Source organism: Manis javanica, chromosome 3 (genome assembly GCF_040802235.1).
Source record: "Manis javanica isolate MJ-LG chromosome 3, MJ_LKY, whole genome shotgun sequence".
Classification (NCBI taxonomy): domain Eukaryota; kingdom Metazoa; phylum Chordata; class Mammalia; order Pholidota; family Manidae; genus Manis; species Manis javanica.
The window spans coordinates 78,379,560-78,395,077 of NC_133158.1; the positions used below are offsets into that span (position 1 = coordinate 78,379,560).

Genomic DNA, 15,518 nt, shown 5'->3' on the forward strand with positions numbered 1-15,518 from the left:
AGTCCATCCTCACCTACTTCATTGATCTCCATGTTCAAAATGATTCTACCCTATTCATGTCCATCTAGTTAACATTTTCTGCTGATTGAATGGTTCTCAGCTGTAGTACAATACATTAGCATGTGACAAGCTGTAAAAGGTGCTATGAAGTAATTAATAACATCAAAATATTGAAATTTTCCAATAACTTATTTTCAAAAGTAAACTTGAGCTGGCTAAAGATAACTGCTACAACAATGATATTCCCACTCATTGTGTAATCCCCTGTGCTCTCTGGGGAGGCAGAGAGGGACAGAGCTGTAGCTGACAGACCAGGGCCTTGCCTAACCCATACCCCAACTTAGCCAGGACATTAAATGTCATTTCTTATCTGTCCTGCTAGAAAAAAGCAGTTGAGAACCATTATTCTAATATTTCACAGTCATTTTTCTGAAGGTTCTGTGCACACCTAATTTTCTTCTTCATGTCCCACTTAATGTTTCCTTTTTCTATTTCAAATGAAGGAATCTAGAGTAATAATTACTCTGGCCTGGTGCTGGCTTTTGAATCTGAAGATTGATAACATTGATGCTTTCTTTTTGCAGCTCCATTAGAAACACGAGGCAGTCCTTTCATACCTATGATTTCACCAAGTCCTAGTCGAGAGGAACTACAAACGCTGGGTAAATTTTGTTTGTATATTTCAGTCTGATGAGGACCTTACCTTTTAGGGATTGCCCTTAAAGGAGCCATATGTATATTGTGTTCATTGGATGTTTCCAAAAATTGAGGATCTCTTTTTACCATTAGAAAAGAATATCCATTTCACTGATTCTTTTACATTGACTGTATATTTGTCCTTCTAATATTTATGCTGATTTTAAATAGAAAATGAGAAGGTTATAAGACATCTTGACAAAATAGCAAGTATTCTAGAAAGAAGAATGTTCCCAAAGTGTATACATGCTATACTTTTTTGTTGCTTTTTCTGTATTGGAAACTGCATTTGGGAAGATTATTTAGTATTTATTTAGTATTTTATTGGTGCTAAGCACAGTGCTAAGGAATGGGAGTTCCAAAAATGGAACTGTTTTAAAGATGAGTCCTTATCCTGGAGAGCTCACCATCCAATACAAAGACAGGATTTAGTAATAGCAGTGCTTCCTCAGTACCACCCAGAGCGCTTGATATATGTTTTAGTTTAAGCCACATAACAAGTTGGAGGTAGGTTCTATTTCTTGTTCCATTTTATAGATTAGAAAATGGAGGCATAAAGAGATTTTAAAATTTGGCCAAGTCGCACAGCTAATATCAGAGCTGGATTGGAATGCACACACTCAGTCACCAGAGCTCCTGGGGCATTCACCCCAGAGTTATACATTTCAATCAGTATGATAGAGAAATGAGCAACATGCTGAGCAAGCCAACTACACAGGGCATCTGGGAAGGCTTCACAGAGGAGGTGACATTTACCCAGAATGTTCACATTGGTGTGGAAGTTGAAGTTAAAAGATTTAAAGGTCAAGGACAGATGGGAAAGAGGCCCAGGATGGAGAATGGTGGCAGGACTATGTGATAAGCATGTGAGTCATCTGGAGAAATACAGATGGATAGATGAGTCAGGGAGGTTGGTTAGGATGAGCTGGCCGTGCTTTCAAGGAGTTCAGCACCAGTGCGTTCGCTAGGTGGAAAGCCGCAGTGTGCCTGACTTTTGGCTGAAAATGAACCAGAAACCAAGAGTCCCCAGCTTGTGTGTGTTGGCTCTTCTGCCATGTCCGCTCCACATCCCGTGTTTAAATCAGTGGCCTTATTTGCTTCCCTTGATGCCTTTTCAAATAAATCCACCTGTGTGTGTGTCTGCTGAAATGAAGTGACTGATCACGTTTTTAAATGAAATCCTCTTTGAATGAGAAAATGTTAAACCCAATAAGCAAATATAGCTTAATTACCAAATATTCATATTCTCTCCAAGGCCCACAAAGTCAACTTTACCCATGATGGCAGAGTCAGAAGTACTTCTCAAGAACCAGGGCTGGATATGCTAATTATCTAACTCCCACTCCTTATTATCTTAAATGTGTCTTGGTTTATCACAAGTATCTCTCTTAGGAGCTGAATCCAGATTATAAAGCAGGGTGGAAGAGAAGATGACAGTATGTTATTTACACCAAGCATTTCCTTGGATCCAGTAGATAGCAAAGTGAACAATGTAATTTGCTCTGTCTATATGATATTATAATGACTTTAGTCTCATAGGGGTGTGGAAGTATTGCCGTATTTATTTTTTATGTTGTCTGGAGAAATGTGCCCACGTCAATAAACAAACTTTGATTTTCATATGAGGTAGAGAAGAATATTCTTTTACAGTGTAAATACCCACATTTTCATATGATCCATTTCATTTCCAACTCCCCTAAATTTGTGGAGTTTATAGAATAGGGAGGAGACATGAAGACAATAATGCATAAAGACAGGAGGCACAGTCTAAGTATAGCTGTGTGTGGGATCATAAAACAACAATCCTGAGCCAAAAGTATTTGGAAATTCTTACAATAAGCGTTATAATAACGGTGTATGAAGACAGCAAATAAAATAAATGAGCACTATTAAAATGTAGCGTTAACTTTGAAATATTATGATTACTGGGAATTCTCATAAAGGCAATTTACCCTTTTATCATTGCGTGGAGCAGAAAAGAGTATGGGTTTTTTGATATGTTTGTAATGATAATGATTTAAAGCCAGCATTGTACTGTGTTTTTGTTCAGCAGAAACAGATCAATCCACCCAAGAACTCGTCACAACTAAGATTCCACAATCAACTGAATTGGCAAAGACAACTCGGGGTAATGCTGTTTCCCCACCTCTGGAATGTAATCTTCCCTTCTTTGTTTTTAATCAGGGAAGACATTTTCTTTTCAGAATATAATTTTTCATCAAGTAAGTTAATTGATGTTTTTCATTTCATAAGTTCAGGACATCAGCGAAATATGAATATTCATATGACTATCAGTTGTATGTAGAGAAGACAAGTTTTTTAGTTAAGAGATTTGCTTTTGAATGTATAGTTGTCCACTTAATGCTGACAACTAAGAGTGAAAGCTCCTGTTTTTTTTCCTTGCTTGGCCTTCATTTGCCTCATTTTCTACTTCTGGTAAGTAGTAGGTGGAATTTTCTACTTCTACCCTAGTTGATGGATACAGTGATATTGTGGCCTGAAGAAGGAAACCAGTAACAAGAAAAAAAAACATTTTTAAAGGTGACTTAATATTAAACATCCAGGAAGGTTTTCTCTGGAATTTCCTACTTTTATTTCTTCCTTCCTACTTTTTGGGAGCTAAACTTACTGATAGAATCTTTGTGATCTCAGAAGTCTTTGCTTTTTGTGTTTTTATGTTTTTCTATACTACTTGGTTTATAATCAGTTGTGGATTTACAGTTTTTTCAAGTTTTCTTATTTATCTAAATTACTCCTTTTCCCCATTTCCCCCTTTTTTATATATAAAGCCTAAAAAGCTTTAAGGAGTTGGGGGACAAAATTACTCATTGTTCAGTTATAATTTGGAGGAGAAATTTGGTGAAAGAAAATTGAAGTAATAGGAAATGATTATTAAGAAAATTAATTTTAAGGTGTATGTTTTATAGCAGATGAGCAGTACTTATTCTAAATGAGCATGACAGAAAACACTATGGCACATGACAGTCTGAAATTTTCTAAATTTTACTTTTTTGGTTTAATTTCTCATTTTTTTTTAATTGAAATAAAGTTGACACACAATATTATATTGGTTTCAAGTATATAACATAAGGTTTCAATAGTTACACATGTTATTAAATCCTCACCCCAGCTAGTACAGTTACTGTCTGTTGTATAGTATCTGTGTACTAAGTAGTACATACAAAGATGTTACAGAACCATTGGCTATATTCTCCAGGCTGCACTTCCATCCCCATGACCACCTTATGTTATGATTGAGAATTTTGTGCCTTTTTATCCCCTTCACCCTTCCCATCCACCCATCCCAACCCCTCCTCCATTGTAACCATCAATCACTTTTCAGTGTCTCTGAGTCACAACTAAGATTCCACAATCAACTGAATTGGCAAAGACAACTCGGGGTAATGCTGTTTCCCCACCTCTGGAATGTAATCTTCCCTTCTTTGTTTTTAATCAGGGAAGACATTTTCTTTTCAGAATGTAATTTTTCATCAAGTAAGTTAATTGATGTTTTTCATTTCATAAGTTCAGGACATCAGTGAAATATGAATATTCATATGACTATCAGTTGTATGTAGAGAAGACAAGTTTTTTAGTTAAGAGATTTGCTTTTGAATGTATAGTTGTCCACTTTTTTGTCCATTTTTTGTTTTGTTTTTGGATTCCACAAATTATATGGTATTTATCTTTCTCCTCCTGGCTTATTTCACTTAGCATAATACCCTCTAGGTCCATCCAGTTGTCACAAATGGCAGTTTTTCTTTTTTATGGCTGAATAATATTCCATTATGTATATGTACCGCCTCTTCTTTTTCCATTCATCTATTGGTGGACACTTAGGTTGATTCCATATCTTGGCTATTGTAAATAATGTGGTGATACGCATAAGGGTGCATATTCTTTCCAAATCAGGGATTTTGTTTTCTTTGGGTAAATTTCTAGAAGTGGAATTACTGTGTTATATGGTATTTCTATTTTTAGTTTTTTGAGGAGCCTGCATACTGCTTTCCACAGTGAATGTACCAATTCTCATCCATAGTGTAGGGAAGTTCCTTTTTTTCCACATCCTTGCCAACACTTGTTATTTCTTGTCTTTTGGATAGTGGCCATTCAGACTGGTGTGAGATGATACCTTATTGTGGTTTTGATTTACATTTCCCTGCTGATTAGCAATATGGAAATATTTTCCCATACTGTAGGTTGCCTTTTTGTTCTGTTGATGATGTCCTTTGCTGTATAGTTTATGTAGTCCATCTTCATTTTTATTTTGTTTCCCTTGCCCATGATAGTATCCAGAAAATAATTGCTCATGCTTATTATGTTCAAGAGATTTTTTGCCTATGTTTTCTTCTAAGAGTTTTATGGTTTCATGTCTTATATTTAGGTCTTTAATCTATTTTTAATTTACTTTTATGTATGGAGTTAGACAGCAATCCAATTTTATTCTCCTGCATGTAGCTGTCCAGTTTTCCCAACACCAGTTATTGAAAAGATTGTCTTTTCCCCACTGTATATTCATGAATCCTTTATCATATATTAATTGACCATATATGCATAGGTTTATTTCTGGGTTCTCTTCTGATCCATTGATCTATGGGTCTGTTCTTGTGCCAGTACCATATATAAGTTTTTACATAGCTTAAAGTCAGGAAGTGTGATGCCCCCAGCTTTGTTCTTTATTCTCAGGATTGCTTTGGGAATTTGTGGTCTTCTGTTGTTCCATGTGAATTTAGGATTATTTGCTCTAGTTCATTGCAAAATGTTATTTGTATTTTGATAGGGACTGCATTGAATCTGTAAATTGCTCTAAGCAAGATGACCATTTTGACAATATTAATTCTTCCTGTCCATGAACATGGGATAGATTTCTATTTATTGCTGTCTTCTTTAATTTCTGTCATGAGCATCTTACAGTTTTCAGAGTACAGGCTTTCACCTCCTTTGTTTAGTTTATTCCTAGATATTATATTCTTTTTGATGCACTTATAAATGAAGTTATTTTCCTGACTTCTTGTTCTGTTAGGTTGTCGTTAGCACATAGGAATTCAACAAATTTCTGGGCATTAATTTTATATCCTGCATCTTTGCTGAGTCCAGTTATTAGTTCTAATAGCTTTCTGATGAAGTCTTTAGGGTTTTCTATATATAGTATCATTTCTTCTGCAAATAGTGACACTTTTATTTCTTTCTTACCAATTTGGATGCCTTTTTTACTTCTTCCTTACCAATTTGGATGCCTTGTCTGATTGCTGTGTATAGGACTTCCTTTTCATTATGTTTTCAATGTTTATTATGTACTTTATTACCTATTTGTTAACTTTTTATTTAGTTATAAATCTACACAGAAGAAGCCCTATATAATGACAGCCCTCCCACATCCTCATTGCCAGCTTCAACCATTAACAGCAGATGTTCATACTCCATCCTCATTTTATGTGTTTATTTTTTTTGTGTTTTTGCAAGCTTCTTCAATGTCTGACTTAGTAAAAGATAGCTGGATTTTCATAGTACAACACATTATGTTTAGCAGCAAAACAGTAGCAGCAGAAAGACTATTTAGCTCAGGTTGTGTTGCCAAATGAGAAAAGGATTTCAGCTTTTTAGAGCTTTATTGATTGAAGAATTGATGATAAGATCTTTGGCCTATTCTTTCCTTGCTTTTCCTTTTGCTTAAATAGGAACATCAGTAGCAAGTCACCGTTACTAGTGTATGTGGAATTTTTATCAAATTCCTTCTAGAACATGGTTTTATTAGTTAGGAGTCTCACAAGTTATTGGCTATATATCTAGCATCTGATATCATTATATGAAATGTACTGTATTTTAATTATTTTCTTATGTTCTGAGGATGTTAGCTTAAGCATGAACCATGGTGGCCTAGGATTCATACTTTTCTTGGCTTGTCCCAAGGTTCTCTAGAGTGTACTCACAGGGATTCATTTGTATGAGATGACAAAAAATATCCCAGGATAGAACCCATTGTGAACATGAGAGTATCCACAACGTGGCCCAACCCAAAACACCCTGCTTAGGAGTAGATGGTCAACTTTAGTAGTGAGGACATGCTATGTGTCCCAGAATCACCCTCATAAGCATGTGCCTGAGCTCTGTGGAAGGAGGTCAATCAACTATTACATTTTTATTTTGTGTATATCTGTGTTTTTAACATGAAAGCTTAGGAGCACCAGATAGCACACAGCAACTTAAAAGAAATGCTGTAGGAATTAAGTTGTTCCTTTCTGCCCATGAATATAGCATGACCCCTGTGGCTTTTTGGTCTCCAAGCCCTTGTGGAGCCCAAGTGCTCCAAAGAAGCAGTGCCTGAACTACCTAAGACCTACAGCATGAACCTGCTAGCAGAATCTCCAACACCTTTTCTCTGTGGCAACTTCATTCCTGTATCTACTGAGGCAGTTCCCTGCAACACAGTAGAATCAAAACCCTGAAATATTCAAGCTCTCCTCCTTTGCCCTATCTCAACCTATAATAGAAATCTGCTTGATCAGAGGCTCTTTGGGGGGCATTTTGATTATTTTACCTATTTCAGCCCTTGAACCCTACCTCACCCCAAGGAAAGTTATATTCTCCTTCCCCTATCCCCTATCCCCCTATGTACTGGGCAGAACATGGGTCCTTCAGGGTGTTTCTTCTATAATCTCTGTTTGTTTTCAATGTTTAGTATTTTTAATGCTCTTCTTGAACAGATTTTTATTAAACTATTTAGATATGAAGCCATCTTTTAAAATTATTTTTATTATTAGTCACTAAAAACTATTCGGAGATGATGTTTATATAATTACATTCTCACCAAGTTCTTTTGTTCCTTTTTTTTTTTAAGTTTAAAATTGAAACCCTAGAGCAGTTTTCTCAAGGCCATGTGTTATTTGGTGATGAGCTGTATATATGAGTAATTCACAGCCTAAACTTAAGTTACATTTCAGCTCTCTTATAAAAAGTTCTTTCTAGATTTAAGTAAAGAATATAGGAAAAAAGATACTGTGAGCCTATGGCTTTGAAGTAATGCATGTAGTGCCAATTATTTCTGTTTTTGCTCTAGGGGTTTTGCTCTAATTCCCTTCCTGTATAAAGTTTAAAAATTTGTATTTGTTCTAGAATCATATCCATGCTCCTTGTATTTCTTTAAAGCAATGTAACACTGAAGAAATTAACATGAAAAGTTGAAATAGACTAATAGGGTATTCTGCCACTCAAAGAAAATTGAAGAAAAACAGTTGCAAATCATCGTTATGAATTTTAGAGTGTAATGATAATTAATTTTGTATAACATCAGTACCTCTTCTCACTCTCGTTACTGCACTTTGAAAGGCCCACAATAAATCTACAGAGCATTTTTGTACGTGTCTGCTGTTTTTGGCCGGAAGTATGGCAAAATTCTGCTCATCAGTCTTCATGTTGGAAGCTTATAAATGAGCCACATTATAATCTGTTTTGCAGGTGTATTTTTTTTTAACTTGGTAGGCAAGGCATTGCTGATTTATGGTTATATAAACACCCACTGAGGATGTGAACCAAATCATCAAAACGATGTAATCTACTTACATAGTTTGCAAGAAAAATTTTTTCCAGCCTTAGCTAAAACATTACCAAGAGAGTTGGTGATAGGAGGTAGGGCGGTATGTCAAGGGGAGCAGAGGAGGGAAGGGAAGATGACGAATTCCAGGGGGAAGGTACACCTTAACAAGCAAACGTATTTCAGCTGAGTTCCTTATGAATTTGCCTGCTTATGGTGGTTGCTCATTTTTTAAATTTACTCAGTAAGTCTTCATTAGGAGTCCTCACTGTACCAGGCCCTGGATAACAGGAGCAGGAAGTGACAAGGCGGTGTGTGTGCCCCAGGGCTTGTCTGAGTTCTTGTTCCTTGCTCTCCCTCTCCTGATGGGCAGGGCACCAGAGGTAATTTTCTCTCATTCCTGAAGCTTTAATGGATGGCACAAAGTGAGTATTTATTCATTTGAGGCTTCATAAGCTAAGACAGTCTTTTTTCTAACCTACCTAAAAATATTTTTCTTTTTGCCTTTAAGATTATTTGTTCTTCTTTGGCAAAATAATTTCCACAGTAACTCCCTAATTGAGAGATGTGGATGGGGCAGATGTATGGATGGATGGATAGATGATTAGTTGGCTTTATATATTTACCATGTTGAGCAGCCATCTTGTAAAACAAGTGCTCTTTGAAAACATAGCCAAAATGATGGGTAATCCTTAGTTCATAGTACAAATGATCTACCTCACTCTATGTGCATTTTTAATTTCCAGCCATGAATACTTTCAGTTGCTCCATTTTCCTTTAGCATCAATGTTATAGTGCATACTTTGAGGTTTCAGAACGTTCTTTCTACTCCCATGCAAAGTATACAAGTCGTTGATTCGTTGATTCCTAGGGTGCTAAATCTCCATTTAGTGGGTTTTTGAATGTTGGGTATTAAATATGAAGCATTTCCTCTGTTTCAGCGCCACACAGATTGTACACTAGTCCTGTGAGGCCCAGACTACCGGACAGACCACACATCAGACCTGGTAAGTTGTTTCTCTTTCTGGTAACCTAAATAGTCAGCACATCTGTGATGATATAAACTGTATGGAAGCAGCCAAATATGCTAAAGGAGGGATATATCTCCTTAAAATGCAATAAAGGACATACATAAATTCTGATCCTTGTGGATGAATGGAGAGTTAATAATGAATCCATGGCAGTGATCAAGACTTGACTGAGGTTTCTAAGGATGATCAGATTCTGAGACCAGTATGGAACTTTATCAGTATAAAGGCATTTTTAGAATAGTGTTCTATCTCATATGCCTATGCTCCCTCACACACATACACACTTCTTCAATTTTCCATGGCAAAAAAATATTGAGATAGCATTAGAGTTAGCTATGACATACTACTTGCTTTCAGATATTATTTATCTATTAAGAAAAGATGGTCTCTTCCAGCAAAAAAAGATTTTTGTTTGAGAAGAATATTTTTACTTGATTCCTTCTAATGATTTAAAAAAAACTCACATATTTTACAGGTTGGAAACAGCAAAAGTAAAACGATAGTTAAACATTGGAAAATACTTGAAATTTATTAAATTTCCCAAAGGCTCTAAGACCTCCCTCACTGAGGCCTGTTAGAGAAAGTCAACTTGCTGGGTTTGGTTTGGTCTATGGGTATCAGTTCTATGCTAAAGCACAAGTTGGACCTAAGACACTGATGTTTTCTACCCTTTCCAGCTGTGATTCTGTCTTTTTTGAAGTTTTAAATGGCTCATAAATTAATGTCGTTGGTGAACATCTCTCCAGGCACGTGGGAGAAAGAACAGATCATTTTCCTATCCTCTGGCTTATGGGGAACCCATATATTTTTACAGTATTCCTCCTACTCCTGAAGTTAATTGGGCAAAGACATCTTTTATAAACAAACACATCTCCATGTGACTTGAGTATCATGATAGCTGCTGAGAGCTTACTATGTGGCTGGTTACATTAAAGCTGTCTACAAAATGGTAACGATAGTGACTAACAAAGACTAAGGACTTGCTGTGTGTCCTGTGAGGTACTGTTGTGGAAGCTAAGGCAGGAGAAGAGCGAGAAAATAGATTCAAAGGCAAGCAGTCTGGCTCCAGAGCTGGTCTCCGAACCACAATACACTCGGTGCTTTTCCTTGAAGAGTCTTCTGAAAAGAGGATAAAAAAGTGATCCCTTACCTTGACGGTAATGCTATGGGTCCCCACACAACAGAAGAGAAATTACAACAGTTGCATCATATTTCTGTGTTCCACAATGAACTTGGGCCAGGATTCGGAGGGAACATCTGCAGCTAGAGAACCCTGCAAAAGAGCCACCAGCTTAGGAGTTATGAACTAAGACTTTGACAAATAAGTAACACTTCAAGTTTGGGTTTTCATTAAACACATGTGGTCCTGATCTTCAGTTCAGTTTTGGAATGTACATAGGATTATAAATGAAGTGAGATGGTTCCCTTTTAGAAATATAAATTCCCTTGCCAGTTTTTTTTCAAGCCTAGTGATCACCTCAGTGTACAAACTCAGGTCTCTAATTTGAATTTGAATTCCCAAATTCAAGTTTATGATTTTTTATACAAGAACTGTGGTTTCTATATTCTGAACATTTTTTGGTAAGCTATCAATTTTTATTTGGCTAGTTAAATGACTTCCAATTCTCTGGGGAGTTTTGTCTTCCTTGGCTGAAAAGTTTTAATAAAATGTGTAAACTCTTTATTTCTCACTTTATTGTAGTTCTGAATAAGACAACTACAAGACCTAGTAGACCCTAGCCCAGGGGACACCCAGATGGAATGGAATGGGAATAAGTAATCATCACAAATTTATGTCCTTTTTATCCTATCAGAACCATAAATGTTTTCATTTGGTTTTAATCATTCCTTTGAATTCACACTTCAATTTTTTTTTATCAGTTTGGAAGTGCTTAGTATAACTGGAATTGAAAATCGTAACTCATTCCAAAAACCAAAACTTCAAATGTCTCTGAAAAGATTAAAAAAGAATTTTTCACTTTTCTAAAGTCAATCCACTAAACCCGCTACCATATAAAGTCTTGATTCATAAAAAGACCCTGGATAAATATGAATTATTGAGTGAAAATACCAAAATAGTTGTTTTTCCCAATTTCAAAACACTTTTCATATACAGATTCTGAGATAGTATTCACCTGGTTTTCAAATTTATAATTTCACAAGTACCATTATAATTTTTTAGCAGACCTGTAGCTGTTAGCAATCTAGAATGTGATATTTAAACAAGAGAAATTAGCAGTTGATCACTTGGGTACAGTCATATTAATGTTTCTAAATCATTCAGCTTAACTGAATGACATGGCCCTAATCCAGTCATATCTGGGAAGTAAGAAGCATACAGATAATTGGGACAATGATCTGATAAAAGTTCAAACACCCAACTCAGCAAGTTGGATAAATAGTAGTTATCAGATGCCTTAATATGGGATCACATTGCCCCTTATAATATTTTTTAAAGAATACAAATCTTGTACTTTCTTCTATAAAAAAACATGAAAATAGAATTTAATCCATATGTATTTACTCAACCAATGATGGTCCCGTAATGAGAAAGAGATATGCATAACACCTGAAGATACTCAATTTAAAAATCATTTAGATGTGTTTTAGAATGTGTTTTTTGTATTAGGTTATTATAGTATCTAAAGTTCTAAGAATTCACTGCCCTTCAAACCCATTTATGATGCAATTACTATAAATCCCTCATTCATGAAAAGAAAGGAAGCATTCCAATATCTATTTGTGTCCAGCTACTCCTTTTATTCTTCCCAACTATGGGATTAAGCAATGCATAGTTTCTCAAATCTACATAAAGAACCTGGCTTTAAACAGAGCTACCTTCTTAATATTCAAAGTAATTCGCTAAAGTTTGTCTAAGTAAAAGTAGAGAGAGCATTGAAAAGCAAATGAAAGGACAGATTGCAATATCAAACTTGAAAGCTATTAACCTTCAGTAAAATCAAGCATTAATTCTCACTAGGAAAATGCTAATTGTCTTTCAGAGGAAAAACAGCATTATTCTAGTTCATCAGCAAAATAAATATTTTTTCCAAAGCCAATTGTAACACAAACTGACATCTTATGTGTAGATGGAGTCAATTTTGTAATAGTAACTCATCTAATTTAGCTTTGGAATGATCTCTTATCAAGGCTTCTTCAGTTTAATCAGTTGGTCCCTGGTAGAAATGGGCTGGTGGGCACAGGGAGACAAAGTTGAGCTCACTGTTTCTCCTTTTCTTGGTCACCTCCATTCCCAGACAAAATGTGTTGCTCCCATTCTATATTCTAATGTCTGTCTTTTTGGGACTCCCCATCAGGGAAGGACTTGCTGTCCAGCTGCAGGGAGTGAGGTCAGCAGACGGCATCCTGCTGTCAGTCCTTCAGGGTCAACCTCAGCTTGACATTGGTGATCTAGGTGGTACATTTCCAAATCTACCACAACAACATAACAACTAAATGATGTTTACCCGAGGAATGCAAGGTTGGCTTAACACTCAAACAAATTAGTGTAGTTCACTACATTAACAGAGAAAAGGACAAAAATTATACAATCATCTCAAGAAAGACAAAAAGAACCCATTAGACAAAATTCAAAATCCATTCATGGAGAAAACACTTAGAAAACTAGAAATAGAAGAAGATTTCCTCACTCTGATAGAAGACATCTGTGGAGAAACCTATAGTTAACATAACAGTTATTAACTTAAAGTCTAAATGTTTTTCTCCCAACATCAAGAACACAGCAAGGATTCCTACTTTTACCATTTCTGTTGAAAACAGTAGTGGAGTGTTTAACCAATACAAAAAGGCAAGAAAGGAAGTAAACATGAAGGTACAAAAATTTTCACTCACAGATGAAACTATGTAGCATAGTATGAAGGAAAGGAAGCCTTAATAGCTCTCAGACTATTTGCTTAGGGAATAAGGTTTTGAGAAATTGGTAAGAAAAAGTTTTAAAATCTGTTCTTTCCAGGTTATAGACTTATAAGAGTCTACTTTACTTTGATTCTGCACAGTTTTGATCTGGCTTGTTTACAGAAATACAGGTATTCATGTTAAGCTTTTCTTGGCTGGCACAGTCCCACTGTCTTGTCCACACTCACTACTAGCCTCTATTGAGTCTTAGTGAAACACCATTTCTGTGTCAACTGATTCCTTATCCAATCCAATTTTGACATCTAGCTAAGAATATTTCTCTTTATTTTCCTATAGTTTTTCTGTATTGTTTTTACTTTTTCAGCTCAGATACCTTACATTAAAACAGTTGATAAAGGAAGTATTTAGGATTTATAGGACATATTCATGGTCTTAGGCAACTTAGTCCTCCCAGAAGATGGAAAAAGAGATTCTGAGGCCCCCAAATGATGGATTTTTTAAATTATTTGGGCCTATAAAAATCTTGCAGTGATTTCATAGACTCCAGGAATCAACTATCCTGATCCAAGTTTCTTACTTCATAACATCACCACAGATATCTACCCTGTTCTATATGTATTTCATACCTGTATGTGTAAGTATTCCTCACCTCAAAGTTTGAAAGCAGCCTGCAGAGGCTAAGGTTTTAGGTAGGTCATTTTTCCAGCACTCTGCTTTCTCAAGTTTTCCAGATATGTGTCTCAGTTTGACTAATATGTTGTACATATTACAATCAACTTGAGATATGACTCCAGAGATGTAACAAGCATGCACTAGACCAGGGAGTTGTACAAACTACAGTCCCACAGGTCAAATCCAGCTCACTGCCTATTTTTGTTAAGTAAAGGTCTTTTTTGAAACATGTCTTGCTTTCACAATACAGAGACAGAGTTGAGTGATTGTGACAGAGACAGTATGGCCCGCAAAACTGCAACTGTCTAACCCATGACAGAAAAATTTAGCTGAGCCTGTGCTAGATAATTTCTCCAACTTCCTCCCTGTATAAGGGAGCTGTGCAGCTATTATTCTTTCATTGAACCAACATTTATTGAAATGTAATTTGGAAATCACTTTGGCACATTGTGGCTTGGCAGATATGTTAAATACCTGAACCCCAGACTCCATTCTCTGCATCCTAGTGAGGAATCCACACTTTACTGCCCCCATAGGGAGTGTGCTTGACAACCAGAACCCAGATGACTCTTCCCAGGTGAGGAATGTATTTTTCTGGGCTGTGGCTAAATTTTCCAGTCTGCTGGCTCATCACTCCTGACTTTTGAGCCAGGTGCTAAGATTTGGAGACAAAGGGCATAGAGACCAGTCATCCATAAATACCACCCTTTTTTGGTCACAGGGAATAATCTCTAAAACATTTGGAAATTGATTTCCAGTTTCACTGTGTGTGTTTGCAAACTTTTTGTTGCCATGGTTAAAAATACCCAAATTCTACTTCATTTTCAACAATAAAATGCCAAAAGAGGTGAACTATGTAAATCCAGAGGTCTGGGGAGAACTCTCATATGGAAATTGGGGGCTCATGCTGAAGCTGGCTTGGTGCTTCGAGAGCAAACTATACCCTTTAGAAAATATGTTGATTAATCCTACCTAAGGGAAAAAGAATGCAGGTCACAGCCTGGACCAGGCTGATTAGGTGCCAATTCCTGAGAATTTTTTTCTCTGCAGTATCTCCCCTCCTGGCTTCCTCCTTTGCATTCCCATTGCCTCACTGCTACCCTTGGCCTTCATTTGCTCTCCAGTGATTCAGAGCAACAGAAGTTCACTGGTGTCCTGGCTCTGATGCTCACATTGCTGCCTGGCTGATGTGCAAACCACAGCGAAGTGAAGGCAAAACCAGACCCAGGGTTCAGTCTCCTGTCTTCAGTCCAAGGCTCTTTCCCTGAGCCTCTGCAGAGCTCTTACCAACTTTTTTGTATCTCACCAACTTTTAACTGTTTCTAAAGGCTGGAGAAAGTCCAGTTTAGTGGCTCTTTAATTTGGGTACTTACACTTAAGGATCATAACAATATGATGCTTCTCTTTCTACCTATACAGAAAGTGACAGAAAATGGCTAGTTTCTTCTGATTTCTTTTTTAATTAGAAAAGAAGCCAGGGCAATTTATCTTTGGTCTTAAAGTATCTTGCAAATCTGGGTTCTCTCCTGTATCTCCAGCCCCCGGCCCTTGTGGCTTGGTGGATCTGCACGTGCCTAGTCAGGGATGGCTGTCAGCCTTGTAGTGGCAAGTGGGGATGATGCGTGCTTGCCAGCCGTGGCCATTTAACCCTTCCATAGAGGTCACACCTCAAATCACCCAAAAGGCAGAGTATAGAACTCAGGGCTAAAGTC

At 36.6% G+C, this 15,518-nt stretch overlaps 1 protein-coding gene across 26 annotated transcripts in view; it reads left to right on the forward strand.

Moving 5' to 3' along the window:
• The window catches only part of ABI3BP (ABI family member 3 binding protein), a 238,687-nt gene that overhangs the window by 181,793 nt on the left and 41,376 nt on the right, over window positions 1-15,518 (forward strand). For 24 of the 26 annotated variants that reach the window (XM_036998592.2, XM_073231729.1, XM_073231736.1 and 21 more), the window contains 3 exons: window positions 585-662; window positions 2,747-2,824; window positions 9,169-9,234. In XM_036998592.2, coding sequence (XP_036854487.2) covers window positions 585-662; window positions 2,747-2,824; window positions 9,169-9,234 — 222 coding nt within the window. The remainder of the gene's footprint in view (window positions 1-584; window positions 663-2,746; window positions 2,825-9,168; window positions 9,235-15,518) is intronic. The other 2 variants (XM_073231731.1, XM_073231737.1) reach the window with 1 other exon arrangement.